The sequence below is a fragment of the Oncorhynchus mykiss genome, chromosome 9, assembly GCF_057628025.1.
Source record: "Oncorhynchus mykiss isolate SJ-2025 chromosome 9, ASM5762802v1, whole genome shotgun sequence".
Taxonomy (NCBI): domain Eukaryota; kingdom Metazoa; phylum Chordata; class Actinopteri; order Salmoniformes; family Salmonidae; genus Oncorhynchus; species Oncorhynchus mykiss.
Window position 1 is genome coordinate 44,598,042 of NC_143030.1, and position 24,917 is coordinate 44,622,958.

At 41.0% G+C, this 24,917-nt stretch overlaps 1 protein-coding gene across 4 annotated transcripts; it reads right to left on the bottom strand.

Annotated features, from left to right (window-relative positions):
• Positions 1–38: 38 nt before the first annotated feature.
• Positions 39–24,214, bottom strand: LOC110532044 (poly(rC)-binding protein 2). 4 transcript variants are annotated; one of them, XM_021615638.3, is made up of 13 exons: positions 24,009–24,214; positions 22,819–22,936; positions 12,581–12,604; positions 12,453–12,485; positions 12,088–12,204; positions 11,746–11,877; positions 11,466–11,597; positions 11,192–11,266; positions 10,423–10,482; positions 1,884–1,956; positions 1,719–1,774; positions 1,335–1,504; positions 39–1,196 (listed from the first exon to the last, which is right to left on the bottom strand). In XM_021615638.3, the coding sequence occupies exons 2-13, from the start codon at positions 22,885–22,887 to the stop codon at positions 1,160–1,162; spliced, it is 978 nt and encodes a 325-aa protein (XP_021471313.1). In that variant the 5' UTR covers positions 22,888–22,936; positions 24,009–24,214; the 3' UTR covers positions 39–1,159. The 4 variants fall into 4 exon arrangements, with proteins under 4 accessions (XP_021471313.1, XP_021471316.1, XP_021471314.1 ...); XM_021615641.3 differs by having other exon boundaries at positions 10,441–10,482; positions 11,469–11,597; positions 24,009–24,212; XM_021615639.3 differs by having other exon boundaries at positions 11,469–11,597; positions 24,009–24,212.
• Positions 24,215–24,917: the final 703 nt, after the last annotated feature.

A 24,917-nucleotide genomic window follows, 5' to 3' on the forward strand; every position in this document is an offset into this window, starting at 1 on the left:
ATGTAAATAAAAAAAAAATGACAGGTTACATCCAGGGGTAGTTTTAGCATTTCACATCTTTTTATTTATGTATTGAAGTTCTTCAACAATTCAGTTTGCACCCGAATCTACAATAGTTTGAAAACGTGCACAAAAACGTGAGTTTCTTCATCCTGCAAAGAATAATAAAAAATAAAATCTGATCCAGGCAAAGGAGATAGCAGGAAACTAGTGTTCATTTTAGAATCTTCCTTCAAGTTATTTTAAATGAATACCTCAAGTCTTATCCTATAAAGACACGCAATAATTGTTTTGTTTTACCCCTTGCAGCACCCTCCCACCCCTGCAGTTAAAAAAAATATTTTCTCTATTCAAAACAAATATTCCAACGTTATCAATGTTTATCTTCTATCTTAATCATTTCAGAGAAAAGAAATTCATCCCTCTGGCCCGTTGTCTCCGGGTTACCACGCCCCACCCACCCTATCAGAATCCAGTACACAACAACAACACTCAAATGTCCTGAATAAGGAAAACATTTAAAACGGATGAAAACAGGAATGACAAAATAATTATACAGCAAATAAAAGAGGTGACAGAATTCAGTTAAAAACACTCCTCATAGTCCCACTTCAGAGACGTTTCAATTAGTTCCTGATCTTGTCTTTCGTTACATCTTAAGAGTACATCATTTACACCCCACGTATACCCATTACCCACAATGCCTCATTTAGGAAGTTCAGCTTTAAAGAATGGTAAATATCAGTGAATTCTAACAGGAGGACTGGTGTGTATTAAATAAACAATAAATATAAATCATCAAATACAGGGAAGGAACAGTCCACAACAGCTTGTTATTATTGGGTCTTTTTTTTCTTCATTTTTTAAAACATTTTCTAAGAAAAATCTGACATTAAAAAAAACATATTCCTTTTCAGATTTTTCCAAAATGTTTCTTCCCCGGCTACCAAGGTCAAAATATAAATACACCAAAAAAATATCTTTAAAAAACTATATGCAAAGGGAATTTAACATAATAAATAAATAAAATACCTTGATGTAATTACAGCTGAGTAGGTAGGTGTTTAACCAAAGGATTGGTTTTTGCATTAACTTTATTGAGGGACCTCTCGGTAAAAAGTAGGGGGGTTTCGTCAGGTGCTGATGAAGATTCTCCATGTCAGTTGGCTGCCAGTCCAGTAGCTTCAGATGACAGCCTACAGAAACATAAAAAAACAAGAGGAGATTCAAAAACTAGCCTTAAATGCAAGCCGCTTTGATTTCCTAGTCATATTGGTCCTCTTATTCTGAACCATGACTTGGCATATCAGCAGTTCCAGCGTGTTGTCCCTCACCTGGCGTTGATCAGGTACTCAGCCAGGCTGATGCTGGCAGGGGAGCCGGTGATGGTCACCTGCCTGTCAGAAGAGCCCTCCACTGGGTTGGCAATCTTGATCTGAGCCCCGGACATCTGGCGGATCTCATTGATCTTAGCCCCCTGACGGCCAATGATGCAGCCAATCAACTTAGGCCAAGGAAGGCAAGAGAGAAAGTTTCAGAATACAAGACATTTCAACCACTCTTCTCAGGAGTGAAATGTTTTTTAAACTAAAAACCCGGATAAGACAAGTATGCTACAACTAACACTAAAGAAATTCCTGAAAGATTTACATCAATCTTGGGCTGAAGTATCGAGAACAAGTAGGGAAGAGAATTCCAGAGTGGACGGGGACACTTACATCATTTGGAATGGTCAGCTCATGGGAACCAGTTTGTGCAGAAGCATCCATCCCAGCTAAAGAGAGAAAACACAAGTCAGTGCCGACAAAGACAAAAATGTTGCAGAGAATGCAACAAAAATCAATAAAATGCTTCCGGTCTCTTTTCCTCCTCTGTTGACCTACCCTGGAAACCCTGGTTGTTGGGAGCGATGGGGAAAGGGCTCTGCTGCATGGCCAGCTGGTGGAGTTTAGTAAGCTGTGGAGAGCGAGGTGGATACATGGAGGGAGAGATGGAGAGGAAGAGAGAGAGAAGGGTTGATGAAAGGAGAAAGACAGGAACTATAAAGCCAGGAGATACACAGGGTTATGTTCTGCATTAACACACGTATACACTACATGACCAAAAGTATGTGGACACCTGCTCGTCAAACATCTCATTCCAAAATCATGGGCATTAATATAGAGTTGGTCCCCCCTTTGCTGCTATAACAGCCTCCACTCTTCTGGGAAGGCTTTCTACTAGATAAGTAGTTCCCTAACTTTTTATAGGCCAGTACCCCTTTCAAAACATTCAACCTCCAGCTGCGTACCCCCTCTAGCACCAGGGTCAGCGCACTCTCAAATGTTTTTTTGCCATCATTGTAAGCCCCCCCCCCACACACACACACACAACGATACACTTATTAAACATAAGAATGGGTGTGAGTTTGTCACTTTCCACAATCCGGGTTGTGACAAAGAGCTCCATAAGACCAGGGCACAAATAATAATAAATCATTTTGCTCTTTATTTAGCCATCTTACATATAAAACCTGATTTGTTCATAAAAAATTGTGAATAACTCATTGGTTAATGAGAAGGGTGTGCTTGAAAGGATGCACATAACTGCAATGTTGGGTTGTATTGGAGAGAGTCTCAGTCTTAAATAATTTTCCACACAAAGTATGTGCCTGTATTTAGTTTTCATGCTAGTGAGGGCCGAGAATCCACTTTTACATAGCTACAGTGCCTTGCGAAAGTATTCGGCCCCCTTGAACTTTGCGACCTTTTGCCACATTTCAGGCTTCAAACAAAGATATAAAACTATTTTTTTGTGAAGAATCAACAACAAGTGGGACACAATCATGAAGTGGAACGACATTTATTGGATATTTCAAACTTTTTTAACAAATCAAAAACTGAAAAATTGGGCGTGCAAAATTATTCAGCCCCCTTAAGTTAATACTTTGTAGCGCCACCTTTTGCTGCGATTACAGCTGTAAGTCGCTTGGGGTATGTCTATCAGTTTTGCACATCGAGAGACTGACATTTTTTCCCATTCCTCCTTGCAAAACAGCTCGAGCTCAGTGAGGTTGGATGGAGAGCATTTGTGAACAGCAGTTTTCAGTTCTTTCCACAGATTCTCGATTGGATTCAGGTCTGGACTTTGACTTGGCCATTCTAACACCTGGATATGTTTATTTTTGAACCATTCCATTGTAGATTTTGCTTTATGTTTTGGATCATTGTCTTGTTGGAAGACAAATCTCCGTCCCAGTCTCAGGTCTTTTGCAGACTCCATCAGGTTTTCTTCCAGACTGGTCCTGTATTTGGCTCCATCCATCTTCCCATCAATTTTAACCATCTTCCCTGTCCCTGCTGAAGAAAAGCAGGCCCAAACCATGATGCTGCCACCACCATGTTTGACAGTGGGGATGGTGTGTTGCTTTTACGCCAAACATAACGTTTTGCATTGTTGCCAAAAAGTTCAATTTTGGTTTCATCTGACCAGAGCACCTTCTTCCACGTTTGGTGTGTCTCCCAGGTGGCTTGTGGCAAACTTTAACCGACACTTTTTACGGATATCTTTAAGAAATGGCTTTCTTCTTGCCACTCTTCCATAAAGGCCAGATTTGTGCAATATACGACTGATTGTTGTCCTATGGACAGAGTCTCCCACCTCAGCTGTAGATCTCTGCAGTTCATCCAGAGTGATCATGGGCCTCTTGGCTGCATCTCTGATCAGTCTTCTCCTTGTATGAGCTGAAAGTTTAGAGGGACGGCCAGGTCTTGGTAGATTTGCAGTGGTCTGATACTCCTTCCATTTCAATATTATCGCTTGCACAGTGCTCCTTGGGATGTTTAAAGCTTGGGAAATCTTTTTGTATCCAAATCCGGCTTTAAACTTCTTCACAACAGTATCTCGGACCTGCCTGGTGTGTTCCTTGTTCTTCATGATGCTCTCTGCGCTTTTAACGGACCTCTGAGACTATCACAGTGCAGGTGCATTTATACGGAGACTTGATTACACACAGGTGGATTGTATTTATCATCATTAGTCATTTAGGTCAACATTGGATCATTCAGAGATCCTCACTGAACTTCTGGAGAGAGTTTGCTGCACTGAAAGTAAAGGGGCTGAATAATTTTGCACGCACAATTTTTCAGTTTTTGATTTGTTAAAAAAGTTTGAAATATCCAATAAATGTCGTTCCACTTCATGATGGTGTCCCACTTGTTGTTGATTCTTCACAAAAAAATACAGTTTTATATATTTATGTTTGAAGCCTGAAATGTGCCAAAAGGTCGCAAAGTTCAAGGGGGCCGAATACTTTCGCAAGGCACTGTACATGCGCACCCAGCTCACTCCGGTGCTTCGCTATATCACATTTGACATTGTCCGTAAGCTTCAGTTCATTTGCACACAACAAAAAAATACAAATGATGGAAAGACCGGTGTGTTGTCCTTGTTAATGATGACAGGGAAGAGCTACAACTCCTTAATCATAGCCTCAATTTTGTCCCGCACATTGAATATAGTTGAGAGTCTCTGTAATCCTAGATTCAGATCATTCAGGCGAGGGAAAAAAAAAACACCCAGATAGGCCAGTCGTGTGAGAAACTATTCATCATGCAAGGTCAGACAAGTGAAAATTGTCAGTAAAAGAAAACTAAACTTGTCTCAATTTGTTTTAAAAAAAAGTGTCAATACTTGATAACCAGCGCACTTCTTCTGTATGTTATAAAAGCGTTAAATGGTCGCTGCCCATATCATTGCATAAGCGGTCAGTCATTCCCTTGGCAGCAAGAGCCTCTCGGTGGATGCTGCAGAGTATCTAAGTGGCGTCGGGAGCAACTGCTTGCACGCGCGTTACCACTCCACTATGTCTCCCTGTCATGGCTTTTGCGCCATCAGTACAGATACCAACACATCTTCACCACAAAAGTCCATTTGCTGTCACAAAGCTGTCCAGCACTTTAAAAATATCCTCTCACGTTGTCCTGGTTTCCAGAAGAGGATGTCTTCCTTAATTGACCCCCCATAAACGTAACGGACATATACCAGGAACTGTGCCAGGCCCGCCACGTCTGTTGACTCATCCAGCTGTAACGCATATAATTCACTGGCTTGTATGCGAAGCAGAAATTGTTTCAAAACATCTCCTGCCATGTCACTGATGCGTCGTGAAACAGTGATGTTTGATGAAGGCATTGTCTGTATAGTTTTGGCCTTTCCCCCAGCTGTATCAGCAAGTCTTCCACAATCGTATGGGCTTGCCTGTCCTAGGCACTCGGTAGCTGACCATATAAGATGCGTCTAGCCCCTTCTTATTAATGGTATCTATTGCTTTTCTAAGTCTTACTACTCGAAAGTCATCTTTATTCTTGATCAAAAAACTCCTGTGGTTTATTTCTCAAATTGTCATATTTCGTATCTAAATGTCTGCGCAAGAGTGAAGGTTTCCCGCGAGAGAGTAAAAGTTAATGTGATTGGATGTTAATTATTTGACTAGGCTACCTGTATTTGACGTTGGGTTGTTATTTCGCTGAACACTGGATGGTTTAATTTTATTTTTGGCAATGAAACGAGGCTACTCAGGCGAGAACAAAACCTCACTCAAATGTGTTAAAATTTCCCTTCACTGGAACTAAGGGGCCTAGCCCAAACCATGAAAAACAGCCCCAGACCATTATTCATCATCCACCAAACTTTACAGCTGGCACTACGCATAGGGGCAGCTAGCGTTCTCCTGGCATCCGCCAATCCCAGATTTGTCCGTTGGATTGTCAGATCAGGAAGCGTGATTCCTCACTCAAGAAAATGTGTTTCCACTGCTTCAGAGTCCAATGGCGGAGAGCTTAACAGGTGGCATCCAATGACGGTGCCAGGGTTGAAAGTCACTGAGTTCTTCAGTAAGGCCATACTACTGCCAATGTTGGTCTAAGGCGATTGAATGGCTGTATGCTCGATTTTATACACCTGTCAGCAACGGGTGTGGCTGAACTAGCAGAACCCACTTATTTGAAGTGGTGTCCATATATTTGTGTCTGTAATATATATTTATAAACTGGGTGGTTCGAGCCCAGAATGCTGAATGGCTGACAGCCATGGTATATCAGACGTATCCCATGGGTATGACAAAATATTTATTTTTACTGCTTTAAATTACGTTGGTAGACAGTTTATAATAGCAATAAGGCACCTCGGGGGTTTGTGGTATATGGCCAATATCCCACAGCTAATGGCTATTTCCAGGCACCCCGCCTTGCAACTAAGAACAGCCCTTAGTTGTGGCATATTGGCCAACAACACCCCCTCTGGCCTTATTGCTTAAAAAACACACACGTCAAAAGTTTGGAACCACCTACTCATTCAAGGGATTTCCTTATTTTTTTTTACATTGGGAATAATAGTGAAGACATCAAAACTATGAAATAACACATGGAATCATGTAATGAAAAAGTGTTAAACAAATCAAAATATTTTATATTTGAGATTCAAAGTAGCCACCCTTTGCCTCGATGACAATTTTGCAGTCTTGGCAATCCTCTCAACCAGCTTCATGAGGAATGCTTTTCAAACCGTTTTGAAGAGGTTCCCACATATGCGGGCACTAGTTGGCTGCTTTTCCTTCACTCTGCAGTCCAACTCATCCCAAACCATCTAAAATTGGGTTGAGGTCAGCTGATTGTGGAGGCCAGGTCATCTGATGCAGCACTAAATCACTTCTTGGTCAAATAGTCCTTACAAGGGGCCTCCCGGGTGGCGCAGTGGTTAAGGGCGCTGTACTGCAGCGCCAGCTGTGCCATCAGAGTCCTGGGTTCGCCCAGGCTCTGTCGTAACCGGCCGCGACCGGGAGGTCCGTGGGGCGACGCACAATTGGCCTAGCGTCGCCCGGGTTAGGGAGGGCTTGGTCGGTAGGGGTGTCCTTGTCTCATCGCGCACCAGCGACTCCTGTGGCGGGCTGGGCGCAGTGTACGCTAGCCAAGGTGGCCAGGTGCACGGTGTTTCCTCCGGCGCATTGGTGCGGCTGGCTTCCGGGTTGGATGTGCGCTGTGTTAAAGAAGCAGCGACTTGGTTGGTTGTGTATCGGAGGACGCATGACTTTCAACCTTCGTCTCTCCCGAGCCCGTATGGGAGTTGTAGCGATGAGACAAGATAGTAGCTACTACAACAATTGGATACTACGAAAATTGGGGAGAAAAAGGGGTAAAATTAAAAAAAAAAAAATAGTCCTTACACAGGCTGGGGGTGTGTTGGGTCACTGTCCTGTTGAAAAACAAATGATAGTCCCAAGCGCCAACCAGATTGGATGGCATAGCACTGCAGAATGCTGTGGTAGCCATGCTGGTTAAGTGTGCCTTGAATTCTAAATAAAATCACGGAAAGTGTCACTAGTAAAGCACACCCACAACATCACACCTCCATGCAGAGAGTACCTACTCTGCATTTCTCAAAGACAGGGCAGGTAAATACTAATACTTTTTTTAAACTCAAATTTGGACTCATTAGACCAAAAGGACAGATTTCCACAGATCTAATGTCCATTGCGCTTGTTTCTTGGCCCAAGCAAGTCTATTCTTATTATTGGTATCCTTTAGTAGTGGTTTCTTTGCAGCAATTAGAACATAAAGGTCTGATTCACACAGTCTCCTCTGAACAGTTGATGATGAGATGTGTCTGTTACTTGGACTCTGTGAAGCATTTATTTGGGCTGCAATTGATAGTTTTTGTGACTGCACTTGAAGAAACTTTAAAAGTTCTTCAAATTTTCCGCATTGACTGACCTTCATGTCTTAAAGTAATGATGGACTGTCATTTCTCTTTGCTTATTTGAGCTGTTCTTGCCATAATATGGACTTGGTCTTTTACCAAGTAGGGCTATCTTCTGTATACCACCCCTACCTTGTCACAACACAACTGATTGGCTCAAACGCATTAAGGAAAGAAAGAAATTCCACAAATTAACTTATAACAAGGCACACCTGGTCATTGAAATGTATTCCATGTGACGACCTCATGAAGCTGGTTGAGCAAATGCCACGAGTGTGCAAAGCTGTCATCAAGGCAAAGGCTACTTTGAAGAATGTCAAATATAAAACTGATTGGTTTAACACTTTTTTGGTTACTACATGATTCCATGTGTTATTTCATAGTTGAGGTCTACACTATTATTCTACAATGTAGAAAATAATTCAAATAAAGAAAAACCTTTGAACGAGTAGGTGTCCAAACTTTTGACTGGTACATACACACACTATACCAAACATTAGGAACACATTCGTAATATTGTCCTCAGAACAGCCACAATTCATCGGGACATGGCTCTACAAGGTGTCGAAAGCGTTTCACAAGGATGCTGGCCCATGACTCCAATGCTGGGTGTCCATTGGGTGATTGACCATTCTTGATGCAAAACGGGAAACTGTTGAGCGTCAAAAACAGCGTTGTACTTCTTGACAAACTGGTGCACCTGGCACCTACTACCATACCTCGTTCAAAAGGCACTTGTACACAAACTATAGTTTTGGCAAGTCGGTCAGGACATCTACTTTGTGCATGACAAGTAATTTTTCCAACAATTGTTTACAGACAGATTATTTCACTGTATCACAATTCCAGTGGGTCAGAAGTTTACGTACACCAAGTTGACTGTGCCTTTAAACAGCCTGGAAAATTCCAGCAAATTATGTCATGGCTTTAGAAGCTTCTGATAGGCTAATTTACATAATTTGAGTCAATTAGAGGGGCACCTGTGAATGTATTTCAAGGCCTACCCTCAAACTCAGTGCCTCTTTGCTTGACATCATGGGAAAATCAAAAGAAATCAGCCGAGACCTCAGAACTTTTTTTTTTAGACCTCCACAAGTCTGGTTCATTCTTGGGAGCAATTTCCAAACACCTGAAGGTACCACATTCATCTGTACAAACAAGAGAAGGCAAGTATAAACACCATGGGACCACGCAGCTGGCATACCGCTCAGGAAGGAGACGCGTTCTGTCTCCTGGAGATGAACGTACTTTGGTGCGAAAAGTGCAAATTAATCCCAGAACAACAGCAAAGGACCTTGAAGACGCTGGAGGAAACAGGTACAAAAGTATCTATATCCACAGTAAAACGAGTCCTATATCGGCATAACCTGAAAGGCCGCTCAGCAAGGAAGAAGCCACTGTGCCAAAACCGCCATAAAAAGCCAGACTACGGTTTGCAACTGCACATGGGGACAAAGATTGTACTTTTTGGAGGAATGTCCTCTGGTCTGATGAAACAAAAATAGAACTGTTTGGTCGTAATGACCATTGTTATGTTTGGAGGAAAAGGGGGAGGCTTGCAAGCCGAAGAAAACCATTTCAACCGTGAAGCACGGGGGTGGCAGCAGCATGTTGTGGGGGTGCTTTGCTACAGGAGGGACTGATGCACTTCCCAAAATAGATGGCATCATGAGGCAGGAAAATTATGTGGATATATTGAAGCAACATCTCAAGACATCAGTCAGGAAGTTAAAGCTTGGTCGCTAATGGGTCTTCCAAATGCATACTTCCAAAGTTGTGGCAAAATAGCTTAAGGACAACAAAGTCAAGGTATTGGAGTGGCCATCACAAAGCCCTGACCTCAATCCTATAGAACATTTGTGGGCAGAACTGAAAAAGTGTGTGGGAAGCTTGTGGAAGGCTACCTGAGACATTGCTACCAAATACTAATTGAGTGTATGTAAACTTCTGACCCACTGGGAATGTGATGAAATAAATAAAAGCTGAAATAAAATCACTCTACTATTATTCTGACATTTCACATTCTTAAAAATAAACTTTAAATACATTTTTTACTAGGATTAAATGTCAGGAATTGTGAAAAACGGAGTTTAAAAATATTTGGCTAAGGTGTATGTAAACTTCCAACTTCAACTGTATATAGCCATACCATTAGGGATGCACATAAAAATTCTGTCCAACACCGATAAATTATTAGTGGCTCAGACTTAACACTGAAATATATGGACAAAATACTGGCTATGAAATCATCCGATACTGATATATTTCTTTAGGCAATTATCAACCGATACAAAGGGTGAAATACTGTGCAGCCCTTCTTCAAGGCAAAACTCCAAAATGTGCAGTCCCAAAAAAAACGGTGCACCTCAACACAAAACAATAGATTGATTTGACAGTTAAGGCTAGCACCACAAACAAATTTGACAAAGCCTAATTTCAGAAATTCTCCCAAACATAATCAAGGCTGCAAAATAAATTAAACGATACACATGGCAACAACCTAAACATTTAAAAGTACCAGAAGGCCTTAGCGATGCATCACTGCAGTGCATTTACTGATTGAAACTTAAAAATGGAACTAGAGTGGTTGAAGGGGGGGGGGGGGGTGGAGAAGGTACAGCATTTAAGAGAGGGTGGGTGCCATGACTACCCAGGAGGGTTGATGTGTAGATATATGGGCTCACTTACAGAATGACCTTCACTTACGTCAGGCTGTGGAATGGCGTGCTGTCCTTGGACAGCGTATGCCTGCAATGAGAGAAAAGCACTTAGGAGGGTGCGTGGGAAATGGGCACGAAAAGCACACTCACAGACTGTTAGTATCCTGGAGACCCATGGCTGCGTTTAGACAGGCAGCCCAATTCTGATCTTTTGGGCACTAATTGGTCTTTTGACCAATCAGATCGGCTCTGACAAAGATGTGGGGAAAAAAAGATCAGAATTGGGCTACTGTCTAAACGCAGCCAAGTCCTTGGATGTCTGGGATGAGAACGCTATGGGGTAATTCAGACAACACCATACACAACAAGGATATGGACATATGGGTGACGCATATAGCCTAGTGGTTAGAGCATTGGGCCGGAAACTGAAAGGTTACTGACCTGCCTAGTTAAATAACTGACTTGCCTCGTTAAATAAAAGGTTAAATAAAAAAATATGCACCCTCCAGCTAGTACTCAACCCATCTGACAGCTCAGCTACTCTACAACTACTGGAGGGGATTTCTCTCCCTTAACATAGAAACTCTGGAGGCCATTTGGCAATGGTGCTGACGTCTGCACAGTGCAGAATAACACACTACTGAAATGTAGAAACAGACTTAAAAATACAGTGTTATTCAACTTCCCTTAAACAACTGACAATGCTATCATTTTAAAAAGGGAAAAGGGAAAACTGACATATGAATTACAGACTAATTAGTTGATTAATTACAGATGAATAAGGTTGGTTTATTTACCTGACCTCCCGCAAATATGACAGGAGAGCCTGAGGGTTTGGGCCTGTAAGGGATGGTTACACCCTTAGGCGGAGACTGAGGAGAGAAACAAAATCAACCATTAGGAACTGGAAAATGTACATAAGCGGTAGTTATTTTGAACACACTTCAAAATGTAGGACAATGATATAAAAATAATAAAAAAAATAAAATCAGGAACCTAAGCAACATCTCGGATGAAATAGAAAAAAAGCAGAGACAAAAAGGGGGTAGTGCGCAATGGTTCCCATACTACTACCTCGAGCATGACAACACAGATCTGCTTGACACACTCGATGATGGACTGGGGGGTCCCTGCAATGGTGATGGCACGCTCTGTGGAGTTAGGCAGCATGTCCCCTGCCACCTGTACCTGAGCTCCTGTCGACTGGAGAGAGAGACAGGAAGGAGGGAGGGTCAACATTAAGTGTTCAGAGTTCTCTTTAGAATATCTGGTGGCACAGTTCATCTAGAGACCGTGGGTGATCATTTCTATTTAGCATAATAACGTACTTGTGTGGGTGTACTGTACGTACCTCTCTGATCTCTTTGATCTTGCAGCCGCCCTTGCCGATGAGGGAGCCACACTGGCTGGCAGGCACAACGATGCGCAGGGTGACTGGCGGTTGGCTGGTGGCCGTGCTGTTAGTCATCGAGCTGCTGATGTCCTGTAGGGAATCGAACGGAAAAACAAGATACACTGCTGAGGATGGCTTCGGTCCAAAGGCTTGGACTTAGATTTTTTTCTCATGATCTTTACTATGCTATGGTGTATTGTTCATGGGTGCGTGAAAAACATTTAAATTTCTTAGTAATAGGTTTCCAGCCTGATTGAAATGTTCTATGGCTTATTTGAAATCTGTAGTTAGGAGTCAAACCTCCTCCAGCTTCTCGATGATCATGGAAAAGGCTTTAAAAATGGCGGTGGTGGGGCCTGCCAGGGTGATGATCCTCTCTGGGCAGTTCCCCTCAGAGATGTTGATACGAGCGCCACTCTGTACAAGGCAAACAGTCACGTGGACGTGACATGTTATTCATGCGTTTTCTCATTACAATGCTAAAATATTAAGACAATATATTTAATTGCATTTACACATTCAGCGCTGGCCTAAATTTGGTTGTAACATTGCAATCTGTCAACCCTCAAGCATGAGTCATCGGAATCAGTAGAAAATGTCTAGAAGTGGCCACTTCTCTCAAACTTCCTTCAATACGTTAATCAATGCAATGACGGACAACTCACCTCCTCTCTCATCTTCTTCACAGACTCTCCTTTCTGCACAGAAAGCACAATGTTTAAACAACAGTCCCAGCCATGAATGAAAAGTGAAAAGCAGAACACAGTGAGAAACATCAGGAAGGCACACTCACCTTGCCAATAATGCTTCCAACTTCCTGCAGACAAGAAAAGCAATAACACATTAAAATCAGTAATCCATCTTTTTATATATATTCACTTTACAAAAGCTTTACTCAAGAATGAAAGAACCCCATGTAGTAGTATTTTCTACTGTATGCAAGTTATCCATGTAGTGTGCAGTGTAAGGTTTATATTAGTCTCGCGTTGCCATACCTCCAAAAACACGTTGTCGTCATGCCGCCGTTGGAGGTCTAGAGGATTTATTGCAAACATTTGATGTTTTTGAAGATTTTGATTGGACGTTACATTTCAAGAAGCTCCCGAGTGGCACAGCGGGTCTAAGGCACTGCACCTCAGTACTAGAGGCGTCACTAGACCCTGGTTCGATTGCAGGCTGTATCACAACCGGCCATAATTGGGACTCCCATAGGGTGGCGTACAATTGGCCCAGCGGCGTCCGGGTTAGGGTTTGGCCGTCATTGTAAATAAGAATTTGTTCTTAACCGACTTGCGTAGTTAAATAAAAAAATAAAAAATAACCCTCCTCCCACACACCTGTAGAAGGGGTGGTGTGTTATGTGCGTCACCGTTTTCCGCCCGGGTAGTTGTTGCCTACGCTAGTGCTCGTTTCCAAGCTATCAAGTGTGGCCGACTGTCTGCGATTTATATTTATTGAAATTTCAAGTGGATTGTGCTCCGGTGACAGACCTTTTCCGCCATTCGTCCACTTGGCGGCTGAATATATTCAATAAGCAAATACATGTAAAACTAATATATATATATATATTACCATGTATTATTAGCTAAGCTAGCTGGCTACAGTAGGCCACTTTATAGACTAACTCAACTGAGCTGCTAGCTTGCTAAATTTACACAGTGTTTAGCTAAGTGAATTAGAATGGCATAAGCTAGTTAACTGTCTCCAAATGCAATTGTAGATAAAGACATAAAAGAGGGTGAAATTACAGCTCCAACTGCCAGTAAAGGGAGATTGTAGGCTACTGGATATGGCAGGTCATTTTGTGGAGACATTATGAAAAGATTCCCCAGTTACAGTCCCAAGGGGGGAAACCTTTTGAGGACAGAGAGATAATAGCAACATAATATTCAGGGTTGTCTAATTTGAGTAGAATGAAGCCTGTTGCTTTGTCATGTTTTCGGTTGGGTGTACAGGGCCCAGCCCTGCAATAAACAGACCTGACTCAACTTATCAAATCTAATTCTGTGATAATCAATTGTGCTATTGCTGGGATGGAATAGATGTCTGCTGACATGCATACCTATATAACGTAGGTACATGGCGTAATGACGCCACGACACATGCAACACAGCATTCCTAACCTAGCCCACAATGTCTGCTGTGTGGATCGAGCAGTCAACAAGTTGAGCAGTCATTTGAAAGAGTAAGAACATTAAAGCGAGACAACTCAAAGACGAAATCCATTAAAATGCCAGGATAATGGGATTCATTGCCCTTGACAATCAACCGTTCTCTGTCGTGGGTGATGTTGGCTTTCGCGACTGGTCGAGCACCGGTACACACTAACGTTACCAAGTGCGCTATTGTTCAGATGGTGCCCTACCGGAGTTACACAGTAATAGTATCACTGCTATTAGCTTCTCACTTCTCACTGCCAACTGCGTAGGGCAAACTTAACATGTGTAAATATTTGTATGAACATAAGATTCAGCAACTGAGACATAACCTTAACAAGTTCCACAGACCTGTGGCTAACAGAAATTGAATAATGTGTCCCTGAACAAAGGGTGGGGGGGTCAAAATCAAAAGTAGCAGTCAGTATCTGGTGTGGCCGCCAGCTGCATTAAGTACTGCAGTGCATCTCCTCCTCATGGACTGCACCAGATTTGCCAGTTGTTTCTGTGAGATTTTACCCCCCTCTTCCATCAAGGCACCTGCAAGTTACCAGACATTTCTGGGGGGGGGGAATGACCCTAGCCCTCACCCTCCGATCCAACAAGTCCCAGACCTGCTCAATGGAATTGAGATCCGGGCTCTTCGCTGGCCATGGCAGAACACTGACATTCCTGTCTTGTAGGAAATCACGCACAGAACGAGCAGTATGGCTGGTAGCATTGTCATGCTGGAGGGTCATGTCAGGATGAGCCTGCAGGAAGGTTACCATATGATGGAGGAGAATGTCGTCCCTGTAACGCACAGCATTGAGATTGCCTGCAATGACAACAAGCTCAGTCCCATGATGCTGTGACACACCGCCCCAGACCATGACGGACCCTCCACCTCGATCCCGCTCCCGAGTACAGGCCTCTGTGTAACGCTCATTCCTTCCACGATAAACGCGTTTCTTTATTTGCTGAGTTTACTATGGAATGCCGTTTGGGTATTTGACAATAACACTATTTGACGCGTTAAATAAGCTTTTAATTTGACAAATCGAATAACAGTTCTATTATAGAATGTTGTGTGTGCTGAATTTGCACATGCAAGCCAAGCGCCACCACTACTATCAGTAGCACTGTCAATGCTGTACAAAAAAGTCTGCAAACAAGCAACCACCGGCCACGAACGATGTGCCTACAATACTGTGTCGGTAATAAAGCATTATTTGTTCGACCGAATAGCTTTAGCTTGGTACCTAGCTAGCACCAATACAACCAGCCTGAAAACAATAACCAGTAGAAATGGCAGTCATTTTCAACATTCTTAGCAATGATTTAGGAATCCTTATAAGTAATTATTTGCTAGGAAGCCACTTGTTGTTCGCCTACTGAAATTGAACTTCAGTTCATGAAAAATAAATAGCTAACCAGCTACTTAAACCCTGTTGCCCAAAGCTAACGTTATAAACAGCCAGCTAGCTTCATCTGGTTAGTGAGGCTCGACCTGACCGTGTTATGTGTTGTGAAGCTAGCCACAATAAGGATTAGGCACAATAGTGGAATTTGCGGTTGTCCTTCAAAATAAAAGTACCTCTTTGAAAATGATACAATGGTTACAATTGGTGGAATTACGCCATATTTAGACGAGATAATGTTAAACAAGATTGGAATGTGAAGCAATGAAATGGGGTATCAGTCTACCCAGTGACACCCACAGAACACAACTCTGAAGAGTTTACGCAAATATTAGCGTTGTTGCTCTTATCGCGGGACTGTGACTGTGTGAAATCCCCTCCCCAGTCAGTCAGCCTATTGTGTGTATTGACATTCATATTGCACTGTACAGCTTTACCTAAGGATTGGGGATCAATGAAATGGGGTAACAGTCTACTCAATACCCAATATATCCCCCCGCCCCCCAACGTCCTCCCCACGAGTTATCAGACCCCAAAACATCCACGCAGTATTGTTTTTTCTTGGGAATAGTGTTCAATACACTAAATGTGGCTCAAGTCACAGCTGTTTCAGAGTCCAGCAATAAGAGCTACGATGCCAATGTTCTCTGGGTGTCACTGAGTAGACTGATACCCCATGTCATTGAGCCACAATCCATAGGTAAGGCTGTACAGTGAAATAACTATGGCCCCAATGCAATTCAAAAGTATAATGCATCCAGTGTGATTTCAACAAATGATTGTCTTTTGTTGATTTTATATAACATTTCAACCTCATTTAGCATTATCTATTCAATTATGGCATAATTCTACTATTTGTATTCATTTGCATCACTGTCAATGACACTTATTTTGTAGGCTAACCGGAAAGTCCACTATTGTGGCTAATCCTTATTATGGCTAGCTTCCGACCACCATTAATCAAATAACTGTCTTATAAATCAGGGTTATTTTAGATGACACCTAGCAATATAATTAGCTAGCTAATGATAGCTACTGAAACCGATTGTCGTTTTGCTATGTTTTTGGGGAAGAACATTGTTTGCATCCATCAGCTAGCAAGCTTTTTTTTAATGACCAGCACTGTAGGTACGCGAGACAACTTTACCAGCATCATAGCATACATAGCAGCTGATGAATCGTTGTGACATATGAAATACGAGTGATAGTGTAATCAATGTGTAATAACTACATACAATTTTTATGAACGCCTTAAATTATGTAACGTGCAGTAATATTCAAGACACACAAAGACCCAAATGGCGTTCCATAGAAATCCTGGCTGAGAATGAAACGATTGAACAACGAAACAGCACAGCAGTAAGTGAAAGAAATAGGTTTTGATTATGTTTTACTGGTAATGGGGACATACGTAAATGCCACCAAAAAAACATTTTGTTCAGTGTGGTGTATGTAACCTTTATTTAACTAGGCAAGTCAGTTAAGAACAAATTCTTATTTACAATGATGGCCCGGACGACGCTGGGCCAATTGTGCACCGCCCTATGGAACTCCCAATCTAGGCCGGATGTGATAGAGCCTGGATTCAAACCAGGGACTGTAGTGATGCCTCTTGCAAAGAGATGCAGTGCCTTAGACTGCTGCGTCCATGTGTGTGTTACCTATTTAACTGTATTAGAATGCTTAAAAGGCCGCAAAAAAAAAATAATTATCTCGGTATCTGATTTTTTTTGGCAAAGAATATTTGGGTATTAGCTAAATGATGCAATCATTGGTGCATCACACACACACAGTCAAAGGTTGACACACCTACTCATTCTAGGGTTTCAATTTTTTACTATTTCCTACATTGTAGAATAATAATGAAGGCATCAAAACTATGAAATAGCACATATGGAATAATCTAGTAACCAAAAAGCTTTAAAACAAATCTAAATATATATTTTAGAATTGAGATTCTTCAAAGTAGCCAGACTTTGCCAAGAGTGAGCAAAGCCGTCACCAAGGCATTCTCTCAATCAGCTTCATGAGGTCACCTGGAATACATTTCAATTAACAGGTGTGCCTTGTTAAAAGTTAATTTGTGGAATTTCCTTCTTAATGTGTTTGATCCAATCAGTTGTGTTGTGACAAGGTAGGGGTGGAATACAGATGATAGCCCTATTTGGTAAAAGACCAAGTCCATATTATGGTAAGAACAGATCAAATAAGCAAAAAGAAACTACGGTCCATCATTTAAGACATGAAGGTCAGTCAATGTTGAAAATCTCAAGAACTTTGTTCTTTGTTCTGTCGTTCTGCCCCTGAACAGGCAGTTAACCCACTGTTCCTAGGCCGTCATTGAAAATAAGAATTTGTTCTTAACTGACTTGTCTAGTTAAATAAAGGTAAAATAACAAAATAAAAAAAATTCTGCAGTGATTCGCCATCCCATCTGGTTTACGCTTAGTGGGACTATCATTTGCTGTTCAACAGGACACCTACAGGCTGTGTAAGGGTTATTTGACCAAGGAGGAGAATGATGAGTGCTGCATCAGATGACCTGGCCGAACTCAACCCAATTGAGATGGTTTGGGATGAGCTGGACCGCAGAGTGAAGGAAAAGCAGCCAACAAGTGCTCAGCATATGTGGGAACTCCTTCAAGACTGTTGGAAAAGCGTTCCAGGTGAAGCTGGTTGAGAGAATGCAAAGAGTGTGCAAAACTGTCATCAAAGCAAAGGGTGGCTACTTTGAAGAGTCTCAAATGTAAAATATATTTTCATTTGTCTAACACTCTTTTTCATTACTACATGTTTCCATAGTTTTGCTGTCTTTACTATTATTCTACAATGTAGAAAATAGTACAAATAAAAACCCTTGAACGAGTAGGTGTCCAAACCTTTGAAAATATATATAACATAAATCACTAGTTAACTACACATGGATGATGATATTACTAGTTTATCTAGCTTGTCCTGCGTTGCATATATTCTTAAAATCAATACACAAGTATATGACTTTAAACCTGCATATTTAGTTAACTTCTTAATGCTGCAGGGGAAGTATTAAGTAGCTTGGAAGAAAGGTGCCCAGAGGAAACGGCCGGCTCTTAGTCCCAGTTACTAATATATGCATATTATTATTAGTATTGGATAGAAAACACTGACGTTTCTATGTCTGTGAGTATAACATAACTCATATGGCAGGCAAAAACCTGAGAAGAAATCCAAACAGGAAATGAGAAATCTGAGGTTGGTCAATTTTCAACCCAGCCCCTATTGAACTCTCAGTCGGATATGGATGAAGTTGCATTTCCTAGGGCTTCCACTAGATGTCAACCGTCTTTAGAAACTTGAATGAGGCTTCTACTGTGTTGTGGGGCTGAATGGGAGCTGAATGAGCCAGGTGTCTGGCAGAGAGCCAAGGGCTGTTGACACGCAATTCACACGAGAGCGACCTGCGTTCCATGGCTTTCCTACAGACAAAGGAATTCTCCGGTTGGAACTTTATTGAAGATTTATGATAACAACACCCTAAAGATTGATTCTATACTTAGTATGACAAGTTTCTTCGACCTGTAATATAACTTTTGAAGTTTTCGTCCGACATTCGGATGGACCTGCACGAGTGTTTGGATTTGTGTACTACACGCGCTAACAAAAGTAGCTACTTGGACATAAATAATGGACATTTTGGAACAAATCAAGCATTTATTGTGGAACAAGGATTCCTGGGAGTGCATTCTGATGAAGATCATCAAAAGTAAGGGAATATTTATAATGTGATTTCCGATTTCTGTTGACTCCAACATGGCGGAAAATGTTATTTATTTTCTGAGCGCCGTCTCAGATTATTGCATGGTTTGCTTTTTCCGTAAAGTTTTTTAAAAATTTGACACAGCAGATGCATTAAGGATAGGTACATCTATAAGTACATGTGTATTGAGTATGAGTATTTCTGTTTAATTGTTATGGCTATGCAAAATCACTGCATGTTTTTGGAACTAGTGAACGTAACGCGCCAATGTAAACTCAGATTTTTTTATATAAATATGAACTTTATCAAACAAAACATACATGTGTTGTGTAACATGAAGTCCTATGAGTGTCATCTGATGAAGATCATCAAAGGTTAGTGATTAATTTTATCTCTATTTGTGCTTTTTGTGACTCTTTGGCTGGAAAAATGGCTGGGTTTTTCTGTGAGTTGGTTGTCACTTAACCTTTCTGATCTCCCCATCCCGGATCCGGGATCGTGAATACAGACTCAAGCTCATTACCATAACGCAACGTTAACTATGCAAATGAAATTAAATAAATATGCCATCTCTCAAGCTTAGCCTTTTGTAAACAACACTGTCATCTCAGATTTTCAAAATATGCTTCTCAACCATAGGAAAACAATCATTTGTGTAAAAGTAGCTAGCTAGCGTAGCATTTAGCGTTAGCATTAGCGTTAGCATCCAGCACACAACATTTCAACAAAAACATAAAAGCCTTCAAATAAAATCATTTACCTTTGAAGAACTTCTGATGTTTTCAATGAGGATACTCTGTTAGATAGCAGATGCTCAGTTTTTCCAAAAAGATTATTTGTGTATTAGAAATAGCTCCGTTTTATACATCACATTTGGCTACCAAAAAAACCCGAAAATTCAGTCCTCAAAACGCGAACTTTTTTCCAAATTAACTCCATAATATCGACTGAAAACATGGCAAACGTCGTTTAGAATCAATCCTCAAGGTGTTTTTCACATATCTCTTCAATGATATATCGTTCCTGGAAGCATGGTTTCTTCCCTCAATCAAATGGAAAAGTACAAGCAGCTGGCAATTGCGCACCGAATTCCACGCAGGACACCAGGCGGACACTTGGAAAATGTAGTCTCTTAGGGTCAATCTTCCAATGATTTGCCTACAAATACGTCACAATGCTGCTAACACCTTGGGGGAACGACAGAAAGTGTAGGCTCATTCCTTGCGCAATCACAGCCATATAAGGAGACAATGGAAAACAGAGCTTCAGAAATTCTGCTCATTTCCTGGTTGACGCATCATCTTGGTTTTGCCTGTAGAATGAGTTCTGGGGCACTTACAGACAATATCTTTGCAGATTCTGAAACTTCAGAGTGTTTTCTTTCAAAAACTGTCAAGAATATGCATAGTCAAGCATCTTTTCGTGACAAAATATTGCGCTTAAAACGGGAACGTTTTTTATCCAAAAATGAAATAGCGCCCCTAGAGATCAAAGAGGTTAACATAATCGTTTGTGGTGCTTTCGCTGTAAAGCCTATTTGTAATCGGACACTGTGGTAGGATTAACAACAAGATTACCTTTAAAACGGTATAAGATACATGTATGTTTGAGGAATTTTAATTATGAGATTTCTGTTGTTTTGAATTTGGCGCCCTGCACTTTCACTGGCTGTTGTCATATCATCCCGTTAACGGGATTGCAGCCCTAAGAAGTTTTAATATTGCCTGCTAACATTAATTTATTTTAACCAGGGAAACTGTCACTTCTCTTGCATTCTGTGCAAGCAGAGTCAGGGTATATGCAGCAGTTTGGGCCGCTTGGCTCGTTGCGAACTGTGTGAAGACCATTTCTTCCAATCAAAGACCAGAATTATTTGCCAGAATTGTACATAATGATGACATAACATTGAAGGTTGTGCAATGTAACAGCAATATTTAGACTTAGGGATGCCACCCATTAGATAAAATACGGAACGGTTCCGTATTTCACTGAAATAATAAACGTTTTGTTTTCGAAATGATAGTTTCCGGATTTGACCATATTAACGACCTAAGGCTCATATTTCTGTGTGTTATTATACTATAATTAAGTCTATGATTTGATAGAGCAGCCTGGCTGAGCGGTGGTAGGCAGCAGCAGGCATTCATTCAAACGGCACATTCCTGCATTTGCCAGCAGCTCTTCGCCATGCTTCAAGCATTGCGCTGTTTATGACTTCAAGCCTACCAACTCCCGAGATTAGGCTGGTAATACTAAAGTACCTATTAAAACATCCAATAGTCAAAGGTATATGAAATACAAATGGTATAGAGAGAAATAGTCCTATAATAACCACAACCTAAAACGTCTTACCTGGGAATATTGAAGACTCATGTTAAAAGGAACGACCAGCTTTCATATGTTCTGAGCAGGGAACTTAAATGTTAGCTTTTTTACATGGCACATATTGCACTTTTACTTTCTTCTCCAACACTTTGTTTTTGCATTATTTAAACCAAATTGAACATGTTTCATTATTTATTTGAGATTAAATTGATTTTATTGGTGTATTATATTAGGTTAAAATAAGTGTTCACTCAGTATTGTTGCAATTGTTATTATTACAAATATAAATATATATATATATATGTAACGGATGTGAAACAGCTAGCTTAGTTAGCGGTGGTGCACGCTAAATAGCGTTTCAATTGGTGACGTCACTTGCTCTGAGAGCTTGAAGTAGTAGATCCCCTTGCTCTGCAAGGGCCGTGGCTTTTGTGGAGCGATGGGTAACAGTGGTTGATGTGTGCAGAGGGTCCCTGGTTCGCGCCCGGGTATGGGCGAGGGGACGGTCTAAAGTTATACTGTTACATATATATATATATATATATATATATATATATATTTTTTTTTTTTTAATCGGCCGATCAGTATCGTTTTTTTGGGGTCCTCCAATAATTGGTATCGGCGTTGAAAAATCATAATCGGTCGACCTCTAACATCAACGGTACCGACTTCAGACGAGTCCTTTGACACTTGTGGGGGTCATAGAGCTAAACGGAGAACACCATCGTGATTGCAGTTGTTCCCATAGATGGAGCAACCATGTACAGTCTATGTATCACTGACCCTGGATAAGGTGGCGACTCTGCTAACACAACTAACCTTTTAGTTCAATAATATGCCGTTTTTATTCAAATGTAGTTTGCTTCTTAATCTTAAGTGGAATTTAACTAGCTATTTTACAAGGTTAGCTGACGTTTCTCAAAACTAACCCCATTGTGGCCAGCTTCTTCTTGTCCCTCATGCTAGCCATTACAGCCATATATCACTTCAGAAAAGTCCATAGCAAATATACTGATGTGGCCATTGTAGACCATTTCGCCGCTCTGGTTGCAGCTTTAGCTCATCTTGAAATAACAGAGAAATGCTATGAAAACCAGCATGTTGCAAATGTTCTAAAATGTTTTGTTTATATTTTTAGTCCTCATGTACTGTTGCTCCTACGGTACTAATCTGGTGCGCACCTTTGGAGCTCCGCTCAAGCATGGCATTTCATTAGTTTGACGTTTTGCGAGGAGTCTTTTACACCGGCTTCTGGCCCGTCTAGCAGATTTTTGCAATGGAGCTTCCCCAGGCTTCCTGGTTCATGACGATGCTCTGTTTATGCTGACTACACAGTAATGAATGAGGTGTGTGAATGGAACAACCACGGTGTAATGGTCATATCTTTTATCGTCCATCTCCTGTGCACACTCACCTTTCCGTGCATAAGGAGTCTAATGGTTAGGGTGACATTGAGCCCTCCTTCAATCACACCGGTGTCCATAGTTGTTGTAGTGTCTGAAGTCTATATTCGCCAAGAAGTAGTATTTGGTCTTCAAGACAAGAGGGAGCAGAGAAAAAAAACAGAAGTGTTAAGTTACAGATGGCAAACAATTGATGAAAAAAATCTATTCAAGCAAGAAACCAACCAGTACTACTGACTTACATTTTTACATTTAGTAATTTACCATTTAACAGATTCCAGAGCAACTTGCAGTTAGTCCATTCATCTTACAATAGATAGGTGAGAAAACCACTTTTCAATCATAACAAGTACATTTTACAGGATTTAGCAAATTTACTTATCTTGGTTTTGCTAAAAACAGTGAAACTAGCTACTGAGAGTGCTGACCAGGGCATTGTTACCTTAAAAGCATCCTAAGACTAAGTTAATCGAATAAGTGAATCCCATTGTTGAACTTGATTCATTACACCCAAGGTTCACCATCTCTGCTCATATTACAGTGTATTGATTCAGATATAGTTTAGCTAATGATTATGCAGCGAGGAAACCAGACGTAGCAACTAGTTAGCTACATTTATTTACACCATGAAAATACATAACACTGATTTATCAAAGCCAACGTTTGCTTACTAGTTAGCTAGTACTAGTCTGTACTTAAATTACTTAATTAAGCATGGCTAAAAATGGTAAGTTCATTACTTTTGGATAACAAACGGAAAAAATTGTATTTAAAAAGCCAACTGACGTTAGTTAGTTCCAGTTGCCTGTATGTAACTTAGTATGATAATTAGCTTGCTAACGTTAGCTTGCCTGCTAGCAGCATTTCTAGCTAGTAACCCTAGTGACATTGGCTAGTTACCTAAAGATTTAAAACCTAAAGTTGATGAACCTATGAATGAAAGACGGTCCCTACTCAGTCTTGGTAGAATGTGGATAGCTTCATCAATATTGTGCAAACTGCTCAATGGCTAGATAGAAACGGATAGTAGCAGCTAACGTAGCTAATCAAATCAGAATGAGCGCAATGCTAGCAAGCTAGCCTAGTATGTGACGATTAATCCGCTATTTTGAATGCTGCGGCCTAGGTCCTGAATCACTCAGGCGCAGTTAACTCTGTCCTTCACACTCCAAAGAAAATTGAGTAGTTAGGGCAGCCTTACCCGAACAGTCCCGTGAGGTGTGTTTAGGGGGAGGGTAGAAGGGGAGAGGTTCGGGAGGGAATTTTAAAAGGATTCGGGGAAGAGGGAAGAGACGCTGCTGCTTGATCGGGCTCCACTCTCCTGCTTAGCACAAAAGACAACAAAATGAAAATCGTTCAACTTTCACCTTTAACCCGATCCTCCCCTACGATTTAACCCCGCCCACTAAAAACCTTGGCCCACGTCATAATATTTCTCAGTTGGCAAGCACACTGAGGTAATGGGCACAGTCCCACACATTGGTGCTGGTAAATAGATCGATTTTTACAAGCCATTTTAGAAAATATAAAATATATATTTTGGCTGTGCTGAGTGACTATATGACGGCCATATGAACAACAAGAAACGCATTGAGCTAAGAAATATATATTTTTACTTTTCTTGCATTTTTTTGGTATCTTATTCTTTTGTTGTGAATTAACAGTAAAGAAGGGTCTTACATTTGTGTTAAAAGAGAGCAGGGAATACAGTATAGGTTTGTGGCCTTATGTAGCAAAGCCACTGATGTGAGAGTAATTTCACCAGATGGCCATGCACAGTTAGCTCATTACTGGAAAAAATAGCAGAGTATGTCTGGGCAAAAGCTGTTATTCAGAATGGTGTTGGACAAAGAAACACAAAGGCTTCCAGATAACACTTTACAATAAGGTTCCATTTGTAAAGGGTTTATAAAAGGTTCTAATTATGTTATTAACGGTTAATTGATCAATTGTAAATGCCTTATAAACCAGGAATAAACAGTTATATATTGCAATAGCTGGTCAGTGTTTGCCAAATAGTAATCCAATTTTTACCTACTGAACAAAAATATAAACACAACATGCAACAATTTCAAAGATTTTACTGAGTTACAGTTCATATAAGGAAATC